This window comes from Pseudoliparis swirei, chromosome 17, assembly GCF_029220125.1.
Source record: "Pseudoliparis swirei isolate HS2019 ecotype Mariana Trench chromosome 17, NWPU_hadal_v1, whole genome shotgun sequence".
In the NCBI taxonomy this organism is placed as follows: domain Eukaryota; kingdom Metazoa; phylum Chordata; class Actinopteri; order Perciformes; family Liparidae; genus Pseudoliparis; species Pseudoliparis swirei.
The window spans coordinates 5407859-5430169 of NC_079404.1; the positions used below are offsets into that span (position 1 = coordinate 5407859).

At 46.6% G+C, this 22311-nt stretch overlaps 2 protein-coding genes across 2 annotated transcripts; both read left to right on the forward strand.

Annotated features, from left to right (window-relative positions):
* Positions 1–1304: 1304 nt before the first annotated feature.
* LOC130207557 (probable ATP-dependent RNA helicase DDX4) lies at positions 1305–4012 on the forward strand. Its single transcript, XM_056436203.1, has 7 exons — positions 1305–1317; positions 1463–1504; positions 1581–1811; positions 2078–2177; positions 3349–3619; positions 3698–3775; positions 3986–4012. The coding sequence occupies exons 1-7, from the start codon at positions 1305–1307 to the stop codon at positions 4010–4012; spliced, it is 762 nt and encodes a 253-aa protein (XP_056292178.1).
* Positions 4013–5057: 1045 nt separating this feature from the next.
* On the forward strand, positions 5058–20591 carry iqub (IQ motif and ubiquitin domain containing). The gene is made up of 14 exons (XM_056435693.1): positions 5058–5324; positions 6431–6541; positions 6625–6735; positions 7231–7365; positions 7594–7761; positions 8342–8517; positions 10331–10489; positions 11348–11558; positions 11630–11805; positions 12689–12859; positions 13232–13408; positions 13492–13734; positions 13856–14032; positions 20333–20591. Exons 1-14 carry the CDS (start codon positions 5243–5245, stop codon positions 20432–20434), a joined length of 2199 nt encoding a protein of 732 aa, XP_056291668.1. The 5' UTR covers positions 5058–5242; the 3' UTR covers positions 20435–20591.
* Positions 20592–22311: the final 1720 nt, after the last annotated feature.

A 22311-nucleotide genomic window follows, 5' to 3' on the forward strand; every position in this document is an offset into this window, starting at 1 on the left:
TTTTCAAGAGCACTTAACAACAACTTGGTTATAATTAGTTTGTTAACAAGTATTATAATTAATCAAATCCCTTTTTTCCTCTAACTTGTGTTATCTGACATTTGACAGACTAGAATAACTGAAAAATAATCAATAGATAATTTGATCCTTTTAGAGAAACTGAGGGTCTGCCACAGGATGGCCTCTGAGTAAACAGGGTTATAGTGTTCAGCTCACTTCCTGTAGCCTTGCAAAGGGGAGCAGAGGAGTGGTCAGTTGGTTTCAATCTGCAAACACACCACTAAATGCCACCAAATCCGACAGACTGCATACCTGCAAAAATGTCATCTTTTGGCGAAAATCGCAATTTTGAAATCAAAATAGGTCTTCCACGTGAGGGTTTTTTTGGGGGGTCGGGTCAACTTTTTGTAGGTAGTGAAGAGACTGGGAATGGTAAGCAATGTGCAGTATAATGCTAAATAAGGTTGTTCAACCCTCGGTGCTACTGACGCTCCAATTTGTTCTTCACAGAAGGAAACGACCGGAACAGTTCGGGAGGAAAACGAGGAGGTTTCAGAGGCAGAGGTGAGGCCGGAGCTGTACTGTTCTACTTCACATGTAACTGAGTCCATGAAGTGAAGAACAACCTGGTAGTGGGCGTAAATGTTGAAATACTTCAAGGACATGTGTGAGTTTTGGTTTTAATGAGGTCTTTACTGTAGACTAGGGATATTTGGTTTCAAGGGGAAGTATCTCAACAAGACCACAAACTGGATTAAACCTCCTGAACAGTATGAAGAGTATTAGTGATAATGTCCATTTTCAGATTTGTAGTTCAATTGAAAGGTTAGAACTGTTAATGAAAAGTGTCATGTTTATCCTTCAGGGCGCGGCAGAAGATTTGGCAGACAGGATTGCAGTCATGGTAAAGTTCTCATTTCCTCTGAGTGAAACTCTTTGAAAGACTTTCAGCTGACGACATGTCTTTATTTTACAGGAGATGATGATGGAGCTCCTGAAAATGGTGCGTTAACCTTTTCCTGTGTTTGTCCACCACATGAACACAAATCACTTACTCTGGTATACTAGAAGTTACTGTTCTCTGTATTGATATATGTTTGCCCTCAACAGGCTTGAGAGGAGGAAGAGGCAGAAGAGGAGGTTTCAGACGAGGTATTTCTTAATTCAGTTTTAAGTGATGTAGGACTAGTGTTCTGAAATGTGTTGCTAATTCATTTACGTGTTGAAGGTGGTGATAGTGGAGGAAGAGGAATCTTCGGAGGAGGTAAACGAGCACTAACTTTCAGGATAGTTAACTCTTAGCCATGGTTCAAGTTGGTAACGTCCAGTGTGTCTTCTGTCTGCAGGCTCCTGGGGGAAAGATGAGGAGATCTTTGTTCATGGTTGGATTGTTTTAATGATTAACTGATATTAGCCTTTAACCCGTAGCCTTTCACTAATGCGACTCATGTGTCTCATACAGGAGAAGCTAAAGATCCAGAAAAGGAAGAAACTGAGGGAGAAAGTAAGTTATAAACTGTTGGATATAACTATCATCACTCCTGTAGTATGATTAAGCTCCACCCACTTGTGACCCACAGGAGCAAGGGTCAAATATGTTCCCCCAACACTCCCTGGGGACGAAGACTTCATCTTTGGCTCGCCAGAAATGCCATCCGAAGAGAACCGCCAGACTGTGATGTTCAAGACGGACAACTTGCTTTTGGGCGTGGGTGCGGCGGGCGCAGCCTGCAGCGACGTGGAGCAGACCGTTATCCAGGTCACCAAGTTCGACAAGAGGGAGCAGCTCTTCGACATTCTGAAGACCACAGGTACACAGGTTTACACTTGACCAACGTCACCCAGACTCTACCTCCAGCGGCCCCCAGGTAACTTGAGTTTGAGGCCCCTGATTTAGATGTTCGAAGGCTCCAAAGCTGCTTTCTCTCTAGTAGCCACCAGGGTGAGACAACCAGCTGTTAGAAGTCTATAAGAAAAGGGCTTTCCCTCAGTACAAATGTCTTCTTCATTACCCACAAAGCAATGGGGGACATCACCACCACCACATCCTAATCTGAGTCTTCTCTGGTTTTTGCAGGGACGGAGCGCACCATTGTCTTCGTGGAGAAAAAGAGACAAGCTGACTTCATTGCCAGTTATATGTGCCTGATGAAGGTTAAGACCACCAGCATCCATAGGTAAGAGTCTAGTAACGTTTGAAAGCACAGAGTAAGAGGGGTGGTCTATACGTCTGTTAGTGGTCTGCAATGTCTCCTGGTGGTCTGTACGAGGGGTCCAGTAACGTCTCCTGGTGGCCTGTACGATGGGTCCAGTAATGTCTCCAGGTGGTCTGTATGAGGGGTCTAGTAACGTCTCCAGGTGGTCTGTACGAGGGGTCCAGTAACGTCTCCAGGTGGTCTGTATGAGGGGTCTAGTAACGTCTCCAGGTGGTCTGTATGAGGGGTCTAGTAACGTCTCCAGGTGGTCTGTATGAGGGGTCTAGTAACGTCTCCAGGTGGTCTGTATGAGGGGTCTAGTAACGTCTCCAGGTGGTCTGTACGAGGGGTCCAGTAACGTCTCCAGGTGGTCTGTACGAGGGGTCTAGTAACGTCTCCAGGTGGTCTGTATGAGGGGTCTAGTAATGTCTCCAGGTGGTCTGTATGAGGGGTCCAGTAACGTCTCCAGGTGGTCTGTACGAGGGGTCCAGTAACGTCTCCAGGTGGTCTGTATGAGGGGTCCAGTAACGTCTCCAGGTGGTCTGTATGAGGGGTCCAGTAACGTCTCCAGGTGGTCTGTATGAGGGGTCCAGTAACGTCTCCAGGTGGTCTATATGAGGGGTCCAGTAACGTCTCCAGGTGGTCTGTACGAGGGGTCCAGTAACGTCTCCTGGTGGTCTGTATGAGGGGTCCAGTAACATCTCCAGGTGGTCTGTATGAGGGGTCCAGTAACGTCTCCAGGTGGTCTGTACGAGGGGTCCAGTAACGTCTCCAGGTGGTCTGTACGAGGGGTCCAGTAACGTCTCCTGGTGGTCTGTACGAGGGGCCCAGTAACGTCTCCAGGTGGTCTGTATGAGGGGTCCAGTAACGTCTCCAGGTGGTCTGTACGAGGGGTCCAGTAACTTCTACTGGTGGTCTGTACGAGGGGTCCAGTAACTTCTACTGGCGGTCTGTACGAGGGGTCCAGTAACGTCTCCTGGTGGTCTGTACGAGGGGTCCAGTAACGTCTCCTGGTGGTCTGTACGAGGGGTCCAGTTACTTCTACTGGTGGTCTATACAAGGGGTCTAGTGACGTCTCCTGGTGGTCTGAACGAGGGGTGTCCAGTACTGAATACTTCCTTCCTGTCCAGGACTGAGTACTTCCTGTCCACAGTGACCGGGAGCAGCCGGAGCGAGAGAAGGCTCTGGCAGACTTCTGCTTTGGCGAGTGTCCGGTGCTGGTGGCCACGCCGATAGCCGTCCAGGATCTAGATATCCCAGATGTTCAGCATGTGGTGAACTTTGACCTCCCCAACAACATCGATGAGTATATCCGCCGCATCGGGAGGACCGGCCACTGTGGAAACACCGGGAAGGCCGTGTCTTTCTATGACCCCGACGCCGACTGCCAGCTGGCCCGCTCCCTGGTCAGGTTCCTGTCCAAGGTAGGAGGAGTAAAGCATCAGAGGTCTGTAGACAGGAAGTACTCAGCAGTCATTGTGTCATGTGACTGTGATTGACAGGCGCAGCAGGAAGTACCCTTGTGGTTGGTGGAGTCGGCATTCAGCAGCGATGGAGCAGTAGACTTCAACCCCTTTATGGTAGGTAACTGGTTTTATCTGAAGTCTTGATGTCAGCGTGGCCCTGTGTCCTCTAACGACGTCTTCTAACGACGTCCTGTTCTCTAAAAATGTCCTCTGTCCTCTAACAATTTTCTTTGTCCTCCAACGATGTCCTCTGTCATGTCCTCAAAAATGTCCTCTGTCCTTTAACAACGTCATCTGTCCTCTAACTCTGTCCTCTGTCCTCAGGTAGTGTCTTGCAGGTCCAGGACCTGAGGAACCAGCCGGAAGAAGGAGAAGAATGGAATGGAATAGGATACATTCACAAATAAATGTGTTTGTTCAAAGCTTCTTGTGTTAAATTGAAAGTTAATATATCCCTGAATATAAAGTGTAAATGTTATTTAAATGTGGAGGATACGTTTATGAAGTACTCCAGAGGGTAGTACAACAATAAGCTGCAGATAAAGGTGAGGTATATTATATACGTGAGAGTCTGTTCTGCAGAGAGCACAGCATGTGGTTCTGAAGCACGATAAGCGACGGCAAACGAAAAGCACGCGTCCGGTCAATATGCCTTTCAAAATAAAGCCACTCGAGAGATGGCTTATGAGTGTTAAGTATGAATGCAGGATTTATTCATAGAGTCTTAATAGTAGGTGCGATAAAGAATTAACTAAGAAATATTGTAAAATGAAATAGATAATAAAATAAAATATAAACTAGGAAATCATTTACTATAGCGAGATCTGAATTGGGAAAAAGGACATTTATGTACGTTGCTCCCTCATTCTTGGAAACTGATGCCACATTTCCTGAATCTTGGTGAGCTAGATTTTAAAGTATTTAAACGGATTTTATATGATCCGTCATTGCGGATCTGCCCCGTATGATGATGTGAGGAATTTAAATAAGTATGTTTTGATATTTTATGAATCTGTAACTGTAAATGTGTTTGTGTTTTGTTTTTAAGTCTTTCAACATTGTTGTCATTTTGACTGTCTTGTCCAGGACACTCTTGAATGATTGAATACTCAATGAGACTCTCCTTGTTATTAAAGGTCACACAAATGAAGAATTTTCATGTCCAAAAGTTAAACATAAAATGTTTGTTTTTATTTTTGTATTACAAACTTAAAATTAACAAAATACATTACATAAAAAAGTCCTCCCATCTTCTTTCTTCTGACCAAAAACACGTCTTTCAAAGACAAATTAATTCTTGAAACGGAGAGTGACGTTTCTGGTTGCTGCAGCAACGTAACTCTGGCGTTGCCTGGTAACCGAGCTAACAGTAAGGAGGACAGCGTTAGCGCCTCTTTGCTAATCACAAACAAATACATAAGAAGGACAATATAGCTAAACAGAACTGGGATTTTATAAGAAGTTTAAACGAGTGACCTGCTGGTTTCACTCTGACTACGCGTTCCGCAGGATTTACAGCTTGTTTGTGGACTTTAGTCAGAAAGCTAACGAGCTAACCAACTAACGAGCTAACCTGACGTTATGTCAGAGCAACGAGGAAACGAAGAGCAGGAGAGGAAAGAAGACGAGGAGACACACACAGGGGAGTCCACTTTGACCACAGGTGAGCTTTAATCACATCTGAGTCTACTTTGACAACATGTGAGTCCACTTTGACTTAAAAAGACTCACTGGAGTCTGTGGTCGTTTGAAATTGTTTAAAATGATCATTAAAAAAACTCACATTCTTTTGATATTTTAATGCTCCAATTGTCAAATTATTTTTCAGATTTAACATCTCATTCAAATTGCATTAGTACAATTGCAGACATCTTAATTGGTTGATTGATGTGTTTATTGGGATATTCAAACATGGATGTTTTCCATCTGTCTGCTGTTTGTTGATGACAAGTCATTTTTTATGAATAGTCAGATCAGATGTGCCTTTTTGCTTTCAATTCACACGTGATAGTTTTGTATTTTTAATTTAATAAGAATGTAAAGAGGAAACATGTCCCCTGTGACTTATTCTACATTCTGTCAAGCTCCTTTCAAACTATTATCGAATGATTCTCTTCATTATGGATGAACAGTGCTTGTTTCACATGACACGCCATCATTCACACATCCATATTCACTCACGGATGGGAGAAGCTCCATCAAGGTACCACCTGCCCATCAGGACTACATTCACACAACTACGGGAGCAATTTGAGGTCATAATTTGGCCATATATTTAGTTGCTCAAAGACAATGTAGACCAACTTTAAAAAAAAGACTATATTAGCTTACTTATGACTTATTAAAGTCACAGCGCAGTAAAGTTGGCATGTTTGTGACCTTTTCAGGAGCACAACATCATGTTCAACTGCTGCAACAACTTGGTTATAATTTGTTTGTTAACTATCAATAATTAAGGTCTTACCTTTTGGAAAACGGCAGCCCCTTCTGCCCCATGTGGCGCAAAATGCCTTCAGCGGAAGTGTAAGTTAATTAAAAACAAAGACCTCAAAATGAGTAAAATCCATACATTTCCTGCATCTTTGACTTTCCTGGTACAATATCAATAAAGTCTACACAGCAGCTGATTTTATTCAAACAAAATGTAACTAATAAATAACAACATCTTGAATTCAGCTCAATATAATAACACATTGTACATGGTTTTGTTATGTAAAGGTTACTATTATTAATTAACACGAATCACAGTTTTTACTGAATGTTTTTCAGATGTGCCGGAGGCCGCAGAAGAAGCTGAAGCCCAGGTCGATCCGCAGGATGAAGCCGAGCCGCTAAGAGAGACTCAGAAAACTGGAGATGCTGGAAACTCTACGGCTACAGGTGAGACTCAACATCTGGTGCGGCTTCACCTGAGGTTCCGATGTGTTGTTAATGTGATCATCTGGACCTCATGGACTGAACAGACGTGCTGGAGACGGTGGATGAAGCTGAAACTCAGGCCGATCTGCTCGATGACGACGAGCGGCTCCGAGAGCCTCAGAGAAGAGAAAATGTTGGAAACTGTACGGCGACGGGTGAGACTCTGATTTATAGATAACATATATATTCAGGAATTGAACCCTGAACCATCTCAGATGTTTTGAATCGGCAACGATTCATCACCAAAAGTAAAATCTTTACAAGTTTACAACATTTAGAATCAACAACATAAAACAAAAAAGGTGGGTGGACTGTGATGAAGTGTCTCTTTGGTGGAAGTTTCAAGTCTCTGCAGGAGGATTTGCACAGAAATAACAACAAATGGAAGTCAATAAATTTATCTGAAAAATAAATTGGAAAAAAAAGAAGTACCAAAGAGTTTCTGTTTAGGTAACCTGACACAGGAATCACACAACGATCAATATCCAGAATATGGAAAGAGCTGATGCTTTTATGAATGTTTCATGAAAAGGGAAAAATATCTAAACTTGTAACGTTTTAGTTCTAAAAGTTTAAATGTAAACAGTTGGACGGATCTGAGTGGTAAACTCCCCCCCTGTGACAGATTGTGTGTGTTCGTGTGGTTGCAGTAAAGGTGGTGCTGGTGCCAGGGGGTCATGTGATGACGGTGGCCTTCGCCATCGGCCTCAGCATCCAGGAGCTGATCCGCCACCTCGCCGCCGAGGTCAGGGTTCCTGCCGAGGTGCTGCAGATCTCTCTGGATGGTAGGTCAACAACTCCTGGATTGCTTAAACTATGACAATATATCCTAATTTATGAGTTGAGTTATTTTTAGTATTAATAATCTGTTAAATAAATTGTAAAAAAGTACAATATTTGCCAGTTAAAGTACAAAATAACTTATATTCAAGTACAAACTTCAAAACTTAAGACTACAGATGCCTTATATTATATAAGCGCAGTAATTGAGTAAATGGACTTGTGTTTTTCAGGCAGGGTGGTGGAGGAGCAGTGGAGTCTGATGGAGCTCGGCGTGCGGCCTCAAGGCTCCACCCGAATGGAGATGAGCTCCACTGACCCGGCCACCCACCCGCTCCGCCCGCTCCGTCCCCCGGAGCAGGACAACATGCCGGACGTCATCACCGTCCGAGTCCAGACAGGTGAGGACACCTTCTGTTCGCCTTTAGGTTTCATCTCATACCAGCTCACATCTTATGTTACCCTATCGCATTTTAAAGATTTTCTTTATGCTGTGTAAATATTTTTTTAATGATTGTGAATTTTGATTTCTAATAAGATTTTTTTTTTTTACAATGGCGGATTGCAATTATCCATTAATCCATGAATGAACAATCTCCAAAAAAATCGGTTTGTCAAAAGGATCCTTCCGTTAATGATTAATTCATCCATTCAATATCAGTTGGGACATTTTTATCTTACATTAATATGTATGAATTCACCATTAAATGCTAATTTAATTTGATCAACTATTAAGTTATTTATTTAGTGAATCGTTTAGAAAATAAACAGTCAAATTGGACGATTATCCTGGTGTCACTTCAGACTCAATAACCCAGAATGACGAAGAAAATGAGGAACATAAAATAAAAAATAATAAATACACAGATAAAACTTGTGCGATGAATATAAACTTAAACTAAACTCCCAAATCATTTACCATCACTCCACAAGCCTGAAAAAAACATTATTTCCAGTAAATTGCCTCTGTCTGACCTTCAGATGAGGGCGTGTTCCAGGAGGTGGTGGTGGAGATTGAGCGCCCCCCCCAGCAGAAGGCCTTCCTGGGCGGCTACAGACACCAGCTGACGGGGGCGGAGTACCACCACGCCGCCGTCCAGACCCGGTCCAAGAGGAGACCCGACAGAGGAGCGGTGGTCTTCAGCCGCGACACACAGGTAAAGAAATAAATATAAATGGAGCTTCACTACAAAGTGTCAGTTTTCACGAGGTGCTGCATTATGTTTTTTTGGGGGGACGGAATTAAATACAGAATAAAAATAATAAAATAGAAAATTATGATTAGAAAGTGTTACGGATGCGTGGTGTGGAGGACCCAAACGCAGCAGGAGTTTCACGAAAAACAGAGTTTATTCTCAGTACAGGACCACGGACAACACCACACAGGAACAAAACAAAAAAGACGATCCGACACCAGACAAACAGAAGGACACAGATTAAATACACAGGGGAACGAGACACAGGTGGAAACAATCAGAGCGTGGCTGGAAACAATCAGGTAAGAAACAGACAAGCACAGGGAGGGAAGAGCAGGGAAACAGGAAACGAGACAGGGACTTCAACATAAAACAGGAAACACTCAAATCCTAACAGAAAGCTCATTAAAAATGCATTAAACCACACAGCTGTGTGTGTGTGAGAGATTGATTCAAAGGTCCATCATTAATGCTGAACAGCGTTTTTTATTCAGGCGTGTTTAATTTGACTTCTTGTGCAAATTAAACAATATAAATCCAAAAGAGGAGCGTGTGTGGCTCCAGGAACCAGGAGACCAACGGTAACAGTCGCATCTCTAGTGAGCGTCTCTGGTTCGATTCATAGCTCACCCTTTGGCTTCAAATCAATATGAATAACTGCGCCGGGGCAAAAGGGGTGATACTCAGAGGAAAAGATTATCACAGATTTATAAGAAAAAAACTTTAATCAGAACGTTGTTTTCTTCTAAATTGTCCGTATCTCTTATAATAATATAGGGATTCTGGTTTTCCTTTCTGCGATTGCAAAGACATAATACACAGCAAGCGGCAGCTTGATATACTATACATTTGGTTACCAATGTCATCGGAAGACTCTCAGACCTGTCAATCACGTTGTAGCCCCGCCCTAAAGCATACTTTACTTTATGGTCTATTTGACTCTAAATAGACCATAATTTACTAAATGAACATCATGCTGTATTACAGTAGACTTCAAACTAGAGATTGAGACATAAACTCATGTTTACTGAGGGAATGAATCAAGAGAGAAGTAGAGTAATTTATATAGTATTCTATACAACCAGAGGAGTTGCCTCCTGGTGGTCGGTAGAGAGAATGCAGCTTTAACACATGAAGCATAGACTTCTATACGTTGGATTCAATGTCAGTCTGTTGGTTGCTCGTCATGTCGTGTGATGTTGGAACCGTGGCACTTATGTCATAAACACATGTAAATTATGCCTACTGTGCTTTTGGAGTCTCTGAAATGGTTCCAGACTAAGATAGATAAACCTGAATCTTTAATAGACACGAAACCACGAAATGTGAGCTTTCTTTTAATCCGTGCTGGCGCTACAGAAAGGAAGTGACGAACACACAAACAGAGACGACAAGATCCCATTTTAAAACATAAGGATGTGCTCCTTTCAATAAACTCAAATCAGTTTTGGGGTTTTGAAAACACATAGGCCTACACATCAATATTTTTTTCTTTTATTTGGCATATCTCTTCGTAGCGCATCTTTCCCACTTGACCAATAAAACAAAGAGAAAGCCATGCTGGTCTGTTTTTAAAAGGTTTTCCCACGTTTAAAAAAAAGGAGTTGAAGTTGTGTGATGTTGGTCTCCCTGACGATCTCATATGCACTTGTATTTCCTCTAATGTGTTTGAATATTCTCTGTCTGTGGGCAGGAATCACAAAACATATTTGACATTTTCCCAGTAATATTATCTGTATAATGATATCCGCGTCTCTCTGTGCGTCTCTGTCAGACAGCAGACCTGAAGTCTCAGGTCCAGCAGTGTCCGGTCCACGTCTCCACCCAGATGGCCGCCGTCGGCTGCCACGTCTCCTGTGGGAGCGACAGGCTGGTCGCTGCATGCGGCGGCTACGTCACCGCCGACGAGCACCGTGACACGAGGCTGAGAGCGGTGGGCGAACGCCTGGTTATAATGCATGATGCCGTGTTATTACCTTCGCATTGAAAATGCGGAAGGTTATGTTTTGATCGCCGTGTATTTATTTATTTATTTGTATGCGTGTTACTCGCATAACTCAAAAGGTATTAAACCGAATCGCATGAAATTTGGTGGGATGCTTATTTATTATCCGGGGACCATTTGATTAGATTTTGGGATCGATCGGGTCAAAGGTCAAGGTCATGAAAAGGTCAAAATCTTCTTTTTACCATAGCGCGGTCAATTTTTATCCAATTGGCATGTAACTAATGCCAAAATGTTCATAATTCAATGCCCAATCTTGTGATATGCGAAGGTATGCGCTCTACCGAGTGCCCATTCTAGTTAATATATGTTAATATAGAAGCGTGTATGTGGAAACACAGTATTGAGCCCACTTTATTCCACTTGCGGTCCCTTTAACTCAAAGTCAAGGTGTTTTTACATACAAGTGTATTAGATCTTTAGAAAGAATTCTAAGACATAAAATACGTTTGTAAAAAGACAAAACCGTATTTTGAAGCTTTTTACGTGTCTTAAAAAAGTAAAAACTGAATGTCATCATGACAAATACTATTATAAATATAGAATATATATATATCTATATAATTATTTTAATGGTGGTCACGCCATGGATTTTTTTTTAGATTAGTACCAATTTTATTTGAATCCCGTAGATTTTAAATATGTTGCTCTGGAACAAAGTTTTTTTTACAGATGGACATACTTTCTCGACAATCGTTTCCTACTGGAACGAGAGAGAGAAAAAGTCAATTAAAAAAAAGAAATACTGTAATAAATGAAAAGTTTGACATTCTCGTGTCCACCCAGGTGATCTGTCTGCAGTCGTTCGCTCGGCGCTGGCTGGCCCGGCAGGAAGTGGACAGCATGCGGACGGACCGGGACCGGCGGCTGGCCTGGCTGGAGATGCAGGAGAGGAGCAGGACGGAGGAGAAGAAGGAGCAGCTGAGAGACCGCCGCCGCCGCTGGATGAACCCGCAGAGGAGGGAGGACTTCAACCTGCTGTACCACGCTCTAGAGAGTAGGCCCAGGCGGTGTGTGTGTGTGTGTGTGTGAGGAGGTCTCCAGCCAGCGAACTGAGTGTGTTTTCAGAGTGGAGGTGTGAGGAGGAGCAGCGGATCAACTCGTCCCTGCGGGGAGCTGAGAGGAAGGCCGCTCTCTGCTCGCTGCTGCAGCAGGAGACGCAGCTCATCGACCACATCGGACGGCATCGCATCGCCGCCCGGAGCGACAACTACGAGCAAAGTGTCATGAGCTTCCTGGACAAGGTCAGAGGTCACTGCTCGACCTCCCCTCCCGGCTCTCTCAACCCGCACCAACAGTGTTTTTATGTTTGATGAGATATGCACTTTTAAATAGCCTGTGTTGCATTGTGGGTACACCTTTTACCCTGATAATGTCAGGAGAGAAACAATTATAATATCAAACGTCAGAGTTTAGTAGTGCTAGTATATTGTAGTCAGAGAGGGAAGAAGAAGTAGTATGGGTGGTAAAGTTAGTCGTAGTAGTTGGGGGTAGTAGTACCGGGGCAGTCGTTGTATGAGGAGGTGTAGTTGTATTAGAAGTAGTCGTAGTATTAAGAGTAGCAGTAATGCATGTTGTGGTGGTAGTAGTAGTAGCAGGAGTAGTTTAGGGGTCGGAGTAGTAGTAGTAGTAGTAGTAGTAGTAGTCGCATAGTAGTAGTGCCACTAGTAGCACTAGTAGTAGTAGGCTACTAGTAGTACGATTGTTGATAGTAACACTTGCATTAGTAACTAGAACAGGCACTCGGTAGAGCGCATACCTTCGCATATCACAAGATTGGGCATTAAATTATGAACATGTTGGCATTAGTTGCATGCCAATTGGATAAAAATTGACCGCGATATGGTAAAAATATGATGTTGACCTTTTCATGACCTTGACTTTGACCTTTGACCCAATCAATCCCAAAATCTAATCAAATGGTCCCCGGATAATATCCAATCATCCCACCAAATTTCATGCAATTCGGTTTAATACTTCTTGAGTTATGCGAGTAACACGCATACAAATAAATAAATAAATAAACACACGGCGATCAAAACATAACCTTCCGCATTTTCAATGCGAAGGTAATAAGAACAGCAGTATGTTTAGCAGTAATACTAACAATGTGGTGGTGTTTTTCAGTCTGCGTCTCCTCACCAGTGGCGAGCGGCGGACGGTCGGCTGATCGAGATGGACAATGAACGCACCGTCAGAGCCAGAGAGCTGAGAGATCTGTACATCGAGCTCAGCCGCTCCGCTCGCAGCCGGGAGGAGAGACTCCACGCCCTCCTGTCAGTCAAACACACCGTCAAGGTACCACACACACACACACACACACACACACACACACACACACACACACACACACACACACACACACACACACACACACACACACACACACACACACACACACACACACACACACACACACACACACACACACACACACACACAAGCGGAGGTGAAACAATGCCGTACAGTCTGTTAAATTAAATATTCACAAACAATGTGGTAGAAATAAAAAATATGACACTGATAGTGTTGACCGTACCCTTCAAATTAAAAGTCTCTGTCTAGCACACACTGGATGTATAATATAATGGTTGTACGTCACAATACTACAATTCGTGAAGTGCATCTGTTGTTGTTGGCCGCACGGTTGTTTTCATCCTCGCTGCACAGGAGCACACATGTGAGCTGACCCACGACGTCGTAGATTTGATTGACAGGGAGGTGGACCTGATGACTCGGGGGGTGAAGGCAGCCAGTCTGGTGGGGCTAAGGAAGAGGATCTCCACTCTGTTCCTCCAGTACATCAAGACGCCAGCGTTTAACCCTGAGGTGGCCAAGCTGCTGAAGGTGAGCCGCGAGACCCGCTTGACACCCTGTTCGCGATCAGATGCTCCGAAATACCTCCATCAAATCTCAAAAACCCGCCCCAGGTTCCCCGGAATCAGCGGAAGAGCGACACGTTCCGATGCCGCGGCTGTCATCGCAACCTGCCCTCCTCCGACTTCAGCCCGTCCGGCAACACCCGTCCGAGCGGTCGGTGCCGCGACTGCACCGGCCTCGACAATATCGCGAGGTCCCGGGACGACTTATCCCGCTACGAGAGCATCCTGAAGAGGCTGAGAGCCGACGAGCGGCGGCTCAACGCGGAGGCCAAGATTCCCTTCCTGTTGCAGGTTGACCTGCTTTCACTTCCTGTGTTTGTCATTTTGGATTGATCCCGCGCTCTCTTCCTGGGATTCCTTCTGGTCCCTGACGAGTGTGTGTGTGTGTGTGTGTGTGTGTCTATGCTCTCAGGTGGAGGACTTGCGGTACCTGCTTGAGGTGATCTGGGAGTCCCGCTCGGACCTCCAAGACCTCTTCAACCTGGTGTTCCTCCGCTGGGAGCGTCGGACGGACTGGAGCCCCTGGAACTGTATCCTGCTGTCCAAGGAAGAGACTTCAGCTCACCTGGAGGTGGAAGACATCCACAAAGTAGGTCATTGTACACACACACTTTGACCTGCTTTTGTACGTGAGGAATCTGAGGCTACATCTGCACAACCATGTTTACCCCTCCTGTTACCTTCAAATAAACTAACATATTTTACCCTGGAGGTCAGCTGGACTGCAGCTATTTAAACCTCCAGAAAATTATTCTAATTCCAATTAGTTCCAGTGTTTAGGTGTCAGGTACATAATGTGTGTTTGTTGATACCTAAATAGCCCTTAAATAAAGTGTGTAGGAGGCTGCTGTGTAAACTTGTACATGTTTGCCCCTCCCCCGCGTCATGTGTGAACTATCTGTGGTTTGCTGGTTATGTGAGGGCCCAAAACCTTTTGGAAGATTAAAAAAATTACATGTTATAGTTAGTGACCTCGATATCATAAAAAACAACCCAAACCTATAAAATAGATCGATAAAATGTTGATATTTCAGCCTGGGGTCAAATTGACCCCAAAGAACACCGATGTGCACGAGTGTGTTCAGGACATTGAAAACATATAATCATGTTCATTTTATATTTACCCAGTTGTCGTCTTTAAATAAGGAAAAGTCGTGAAATATGAAGCAAAAAACATGATGTCAATCATATATTTTGAGACTTCGAACATCGAATGGGGTCAAATTGACCCCAGAGGTAACAGGAGGGTTAAACAAAATTTGTTTTAAACTTGTAGTTTTTGTGGATGTAGTTTGTGGGCCACAGGATTGAAAGAACCACTCCTGGAGCAGGAGTCAGGAAGATTGGCAATGGAATAACGCACAAACGTCAACTCGTACTCAACAGCACCAATAGTTCCTTGTGTAGTTGCTCGGTTCAGCTAACAACTGCCGGAGAGACGTTAGGCTCCGATTCCTCTGATGGACACAGGAAGAGTTTCTGAAATGGTCCAGGGGCCAGAAGAAACGTTTCTTCACTTACGTTTTTAACTATTTTAACCTAAAACTAATGCCAAAAACAGAACATTTTATTTTTTTTCTCCCTTATTTGGAGAAATTCTGTTTTAAAGTAACATTATGCAACAATTGTACCTTAAAATAACAGCTTGAAAAAAATGGCGCCGCTACAATGACTTTTAATATGGCGCCATCGGGGGTCTGTGGGGAAATAACTCCGCTATGTAGGATTCTGGGGCCGCCCGATCCGGGGCGGATGAACTTCGACCTGCTTTCTGGCAGTGATTACGCAATGTCATATAGTGCCAGTCCACGCTCGCAGCTCCAGTATAAGTTTCAAGTTCAAGTTTCAAGTTTTTATTGTCACATCCCCTTTTATACAAGTATAATCGGTTTGTGAAAATTCTCTTATGCAAAAACCCGACAGCAGTAGCAGAAAAAAAAAAAAGAGAATAAATAATAACTACAATATCAACACACAAAAAAAAGAAAATATATATATATATATATATAAAAATATAATATAATATAATATATATATATATATATATATATAAAATATAATAAAATATACACTTTTTTTTATAATATATATATATATATAATATATATAATATATATACAATATATAATATTATATATATAAAACAATGTAATAAAATAAGGGCGAAGACTCTTGTAATGAATTACACGTTCCAATGTAAATTATGAATATGTAGCTATTTGGTGTTGTCAACAATATTGTATTCGATCACACGTACTCCACATTCAAACATTTAGAAAACAACGTATATAGTGTAGTGCCGAGGCGGAGTCGGGGGGAGTATCCAACACACAAGCTTTTAACACACACAAAAAAAAAGGCGTCATTCATCAAAGTCAAACCAACTCAACTGGACGTTCGTTCCGGTCCGCTAAAAGGGTCCGCGTGCCACCTCCCCCACATAGTTCGTGGGTGAATTTATCTATCCACACAGCCCCCCAATTCACCCCCAAAGTCCTCGTAGCGGAAGGAAAGGCGACGACGACCCCGTCGACTGTGTGACCGGCCGAGGAGGAGAGGAAGCAGGAGGCACGCGGCGCGTCCGCTGTCTTCCCGGAGGGTCGTCCGGGGGTAGTCTCAAGCGGGCTGCAGCGGAGCGGCGCGCGGCGGGCGCGCGCGCGTCGTGCGCGCGGGTTGGCGTCTGGAACCTGTCTGGAATGTCGTTAGCCGCTTAACCCTATCCCAGGAGGCCTCTCAGGGCTCACCCCGCCGTCCACCACAGCACACTTCCCCATGGCTCAAAACCCTGAGCAGAGGATCGGGGACCCACGCGTGGACCACGGGCGAATGTGCGGCATAGATGGCCATAGCTCGTGCTCAGGGGATGGGGGGCATAAGTGGGGGTGTTGCGTTGCGAAAACAGGGAACAGGCGAGTAAACTGGCGTTGTTTGAGTAGGGCGTTGTTTTGGCGGCCAGGACCAGAGGCGCGAGGAAATCGCCCCGCACGCCTGGGTCTGCCCGAGGACCCAGCGTCCCTCAGAGGACCCGGACCCCTCCTTAGGGCAACACAGCAGGAGCTACACCGAGCATGCAGCCTATCAGCTGCCCGTGCGATCCTGGCGCTGGCCCCGGTGCCAGGGGAAACCTTCACCGGTTCGCATTGAACGTTTAGTTCGGTGATGCGGGATAGGCGGTAGTGCGGTAGGCCCTCAGACCCCCTCCCCCAGCCTTCAGCCACTGAGGTGAACTGCAGGTGGTCCGGAGGAGTCCGAGAGAGGTCCCCCCCGCGCCCAGCCCGCGCGTGTCGACGGAGCGGCGTGCGCCGACGCCACGTCAGAGGCCGCAGCGGGTCGAGGGCCAGCTTCATGGTGTCCTGTCGACCATGGAGAGGTGGGTGAGTGAGGTGAGAGGAGGTGAGAGCAGTCCACTCTGTCGGGTCAGGTCGTGGTTGACGTGGTCGAACCTCCGGAATGGTAAAGGGGCCTTAATATGAGCGGTGCACACTTTGCGTCCAGGATCAGTCAGCGCCACCGCACCAACGTCCATTCTCACACCAATCCCTGACAAAACTAAACAACATCCAGTGATTCTTCCGGGCCTGGTGGGGGGGCCATGCCAGCCCGAAGGGCGGGGGGGCGCAGGCACAGCACCAGGAGCGCGAGCTGGCCTGCGCGACGAGGCATTCACAGCGCCTCGCCAACCGACGCTCGAACCCGCGAATCCCCCTGGACCCTGTGTGTGTCCCTGGGGTCCCTGGGTCCCGGCCCGGTCGGGCATGGTCAGGGATCAGGCCAGTTCTCAGGCCCCCCAGACGGCCGGCCCAGTTGACCGTTTAGCCAGCGTTCCGTTTGTAGGCAATGTCAAGCATGTCGTGTCGTGGTCCTGGGTGTACTCGGAGATGTACGCCAGCTGACGCTGCTGGCCAGCGCGCGACCTGGCGGGCGGTCAAGCTCCGCCAGAAACTTGACATGCAAAACAAAGAGGCTTGTTCAGGAATGGGAGTCGCCAAGGAAGTCCAAGAGGCCCAGCCAGCTCCTGAAGGGCAAGTCGCAAAGCGTCCCTGCTGAAGCTGGCTGCCAGGCTCCATTTGCGCGCAGTGCGGCTCGACCCATTGGAAAAGCACCGCGCGGCCGCCAGGCACCATCGACGTGGTGGTGATGGCGCCGGGCACATCTGACATATGCAGGGGCAGCATGGCGGCCCCGCCGCCACGCTGTGGCCTCGGCGCCTTCCGCCTCCGCGCCCTCCTGCCGACGCCGGCCTCGGCCAGCCCGTTGGGCCCGTACAGTGGCGTCGACCTGTGATGAACCCGGATGCAAAGCCCGCCCATCCCATGAACCGTGGCGCGGCAACCGTAGGAGCGGGGGTGTGTGGTGGGGGGCGGAGCGACGGTGGGAAAGCCCGCCAGGAGTGCCCTCAGGAGATGAGCCGCCCCCGGGAAGCCCCAGGGGACCAGGAATCCCTGAGGAAGGGACCAACAGGAACCGGAAGTGGGCGCAGGCCACCTGCTGACCGAGCTGTCTGTTGAGGTCGTCTGGCAAATGCTGCAGCTCTGAAGGGCTCACGGTGGGCCAAATACACGACGCGAGGGAGCATCTCCCGTGACGGATGTGAGCCGGCATCGAGCAAAGCAACTGCCTCGCGCAGGCGTCTGCCGCTGTCGCACATGTCTGAGCACCGGAACACGGCCACCCCGCGCTGGGTCCAACCCACCGTCAGGGCATGCCGCCGCCAACCCTGCTGACCCGATGTCCGTGGATTTGACGACACTGGGGCGGCCGTGGTAGCCAGGTTCCGGCATGAGGTGTGATGCGGGGGTGGGGTGCGTGCGCCTTGGGTGGCGTGGGATTGTGAGGCGGGCCGTGGTGGGCCGTGAGGAGCGGATGCCCAGACTCCTTGGTGGCGCCTCCTCCGGGGCGGCGATGCAGCGGCGCCAGTGGTTGGCCCAGGCCCCTTCGGCGTGGCGCCAGCGCCAGGGTGGCGGGCGTCGGCGGAGTCACGTAGTGCGTCGGAAGGCGGCGCGTGAGGTCAGATATGGTGCTCTGGGGGAGCCTCGTGAGCAGGCGTTGAAGGTAGGTCGGGTTATAGAGGAGCTCCCTGAGCAGGCGTTGATATCTGTCCCCCGGAGCGAGAGCAAGGCGAGCCGTCGTCACCCGCCGACTGCGGGCACATTCAAACACGTCAGCGAGCAGCGCGCACCAAAATTTTTTTTCAGGGAGATAAGAGCACATTGTGACACAATCCCAATCAGGGCCTCCAGGGCAAAAGGTGTACGTCTTCACTACCATCACACCCCCTCAAGGGTTGGGTGTCGGGAACTCTTGACTCAACTATGGACCATGTGCGCCGAGTGGTGTGGCGGGCCTGGATGCGCCCACGGGGACATCCTCGGAGTGGTGCAATAGAAAACTGACCTCATGTGTCAGCGCCCAACCGCACCAAAGCCGTGTCCAAAGAGGGACTCCGCGTATAGCAGGCCCTCGACGCGGTTGCTACGTTGGCGGGTTTGTCACAGCGCGCGGCGTGCGTTTGCCTTTGACGCGCTGGTTTGCCCACGCACTTGGCGGCTACTTGCTGGCTGTTGGTCAGCCTGGCCCTGTCACCTTGTAGGCTGCCGTGTTGGGCTGCTATGGGTAGGCACTGCGTGTCTTGCTGTCCAGGGCAAACACTGGCGGCTTGCGGCTTGCGCGTGGCTCAGGTCCTCCGGCAAAAACGGGAAACTTCCCCGGACTCCGCGGTGGCTGCGGTGGTGAAAAACTCTTGCTGAGGAGGAAAGCGCGTAGCCAAGGAAGTTGTTAGTGTATGAGCATAGGGTTTCAGTTAATTTAACTTGTTCCCGGTCCCGCATCAAGCCCATCTGAATAATCAACCGCTTGTTTTGTGACCCCCCGCGGTCAACTGTGTCCCTTTACTTGCCGTGGTCTGGACGAGCTTCAGTTTCCAAGCCCAAACCGGTCCCGGGAATGGTCAAGAAATGCCCCGTGGCGAGTTCGTGGCGTGTGGTGCCCCCGCGTCCCTGTGGATGCGTGGTAATATTCCGCCGCGCCTCGTGGTGCGCGCGTCGCGCGCGGATCAACTCCGGTGACCGCTCGCGAGCATTATTACCGCCCCGCGGGTTTTGGTCTCTGAAAACCGCACTTAATAAAAGTATTATTCGCTTTGTGTAGTGCCGGCTGAAGCTCAGACCCGGGAGTATCAACCCAGTGCGTAATAGACACAATACAAAATCGGAGGCACCAAACAGAGTCAAAAAGGACTCAACTGGGCGGTCGTTCAAATCGCTAGTCAAGTCGGACTCAAAACACTCCCCACCACATCATTCCGTGGGTGACCACCATTACCCACCACCATCGTCGTGGGTGAATCCAATAGGCTGAAAACGCGATCGGTATTTCATCTAAACTAAATGTCATTCTTTTGGTTATGTTAGCATTCATCTCCGATATCACAATGAATAAAACTATGCAGTCATATTTATGTAAAATCTTTGAATATTCTTACCTTATCGGTTGACATCATTTCTTGGTTTCTGACTTTGTCTGGTCATCAATACAAGTGTATGCGAGGCTGCATCTATCGTAACTGGGTATTTACGACACTGAAGTAAACGTTAAATACTGAAGGGGGCGCTCCAAGGGAAAAACTCCATTATGGGGCTTTAATACAACTTGGTTCGGTTTTGTTAAAATAGCTCAGTTGGTAGCTGAGATCTGGGGACACACTGCTGCAGTACATGTATTGCCTCATGGCCGTCGTGCACCGAGCCCTCCGCCAATCAAAAGAGGAGGGTTCTGGTTAGTCTTCAAAAGGAAAGACCGTATATATTTAACCCTTTGTTTCGTCTTCAGTGAAGTAAAGCATCTGTAAAGTTCAGACTCTTGACGCTGTTCTTCCCGTCTGTGTGTTCAGGAGTACGACGCCACCTTCATCCGCAGGATCGGACAAAAACACACACTGGCTCGGTGCCACTTCCGCCAGATCCCCGTCATGGCCGAGTTCCTGGACCCTTAGCCCTCCATGGCTACTCCTGGTTTTGACTGAATTTATGTTCAGGTGCTTTTATTTTGAAAGTAGGATGTAGTGAAACTGAGAGAACGATCCTTTTGTTTTCGAGCTGTATTGAGATTTAAACAAATACAAACATAGAAATAGTTGTTTTCCAACCCAATTGATTCCCTTTTCTTTAAAAATATGACTTTACTGTCACTCATCGTTCTTTTTTCCTATAGCGTGGTTTTATTTCTATAAATGAGCAGAGTTCTGCTGTAAATGCAGCGCCGAGGGACTTCAGTGGACCGTTCTCTTTTCTCAGTTTGTAGATCCTCGATTCCTTTCCTCGCCTCCTCCCCCTCACACCTGAGATGCGAGTGGAGGTGTCATGATGTGTCACGGATGCCGACATAACTGCAAAAAACAATATTTAATTTGAAACTACGAACAGGCCGACAAAACGCGGACCAAAAGTACGAAGCCACTCTGGGAATGAGACGAACAGGGTTTACATACACAGGCAGGCGGAGGTGATTGGACAACGGGGAACGAGACACAGGTGAACACAATGAGGGCGGGGCCAGCAATCACACAGAAGGAAACAAGCAGGACCAGGGCAGACAATCACAGGGAGACAGATGACACAAGGACTTCAAAATAAGACACAAAACGAGACACAAACTCCAGATCCTGACAGGAGGAGAGAAGGAGACACACGGCCATCACATGGTTCATGGCAACTCATACGTATTCACACAACGTTTGTGTTTGCCATCTCCGTGTCATGCCTTTTTCAGTTGTAAAAGTTGCTAATAATAATTTCATTTTATTTTTAATGGACACATTGTGTCGGGAATCGATTCAAATGAAACGCGTCTGTACATTTGTGTGACACGGTGGATCTAATTTAAGCCGGCGTGAAGAGTTGATCTAAAAAAAGGGCAAAAATGTCTTTAAAGTTTCTTCAAAGTTTAATCATGAGAGAACGCAATTTGGTGTGGTGTTTTGTGACCATGTTTGGCTACAAAAAGCACGAGTTTGCCTCCTGGCTTAAAAAAAGGAACAAAATAAGAAAAGAACCGTTACCACTTGCTCCTTTTTTGCTTTCTTGGCTTGCGACGAGATTTCCTGAAAGACACAAATCAAGCAGAACAATGAGAGCAGATCAGTAGATGGCAAATCTGAAAAAAGCGGGCAGAGAAGTCAAAATTCTTACCTCTTCTTACCATGTTGTGGTAGTAGTAGTAGTAGCAGGAGTAGTTTAGGGGTTGGAGTAGTAGTAGTAGTAGTAGTAGTAGTCGCATAGTAGTAGTGCCACTAGTAGCACTAGTAGTAGTAGGCTACTAGTAGTACGATTGTTGATAGTAACACTTGCATTAGTAACTAGAACGGGCACTCGGTAGAGCGCATACCTTCGCATATCACAAGATTGGGCATTGAATTATGAACATGTTGGCATTAGTTGCATGCCAATTGGATAGAAATTGACCGCGCGATGGTAAAAAGAATATTTTGACCTTTTCATGACCTTGACCTTTGACCCGATCGATCCCAAAATCTAATCAAATGGTCCCCGGATAATAACCAATCATCCCACCAATTTTCATGCGATTTAGTTTAATACCTTTTGAGTTATGCGAGTAACACGCATACAAATAAATAAATAAATAAATACACGGCGATCAAAACATAACCTTCCGCATTTTCAATGCGAAGGTAATAAATCACAATAAATCACATTCCTGCTGTATTAGCTGCTCTGCACAAGAATCGCATAAAATTCTTCTCTTAACCTACAAAGCCTTGATTGGTGACGTCTCTAAAAGACGACACTGACCACCTCGCTCCTCTTCACTCTCTACTTATGGAGGAATTTACATCTCTCCATCACACATGAC

Excerpts from the sequence above, each read along its gene's own strand:
- LOC130207557 (XM_056436203.1), top strand. Across the intron at positions 1,812-2,077 it reads CGACATTCTGAAGACCACAG|GGACGGAGCGCACCATTGTC; the intron begins GTACACAGGTTT and ends TGGTTTTTGCAG. Across the intron at positions 2,178-3,348 it reads AAGACCACCAGCATCCATAG|TGACCGGGAGCAGCCGGAGC; the intron begins GTAAGAGTCTAG and ends TCCTGTCCACAG.
- iqub (XM_056435693.1), top strand. The coding sequence starts at position 5,243 with ATGTCAGAGCAACGAGGAAACGAAGAGCAGGAGAGGAAAGAAGACGAG. Across the intron at positions 11,806-12,688 it reads TCATGAGCTTCCTGGACAAG|TCTGCGTCTCCTCACCAGTG; the intron begins GTCAGAGGTCAC and ends GGTGTTTTTCAG. Across the intron at positions 12,860-13,231 it reads CAGTCAAACACACCGTCAAG|GAGCACACATGTGAGCTGAC; the intron begins GTACCACACACA and ends CTCGCTGCACAG.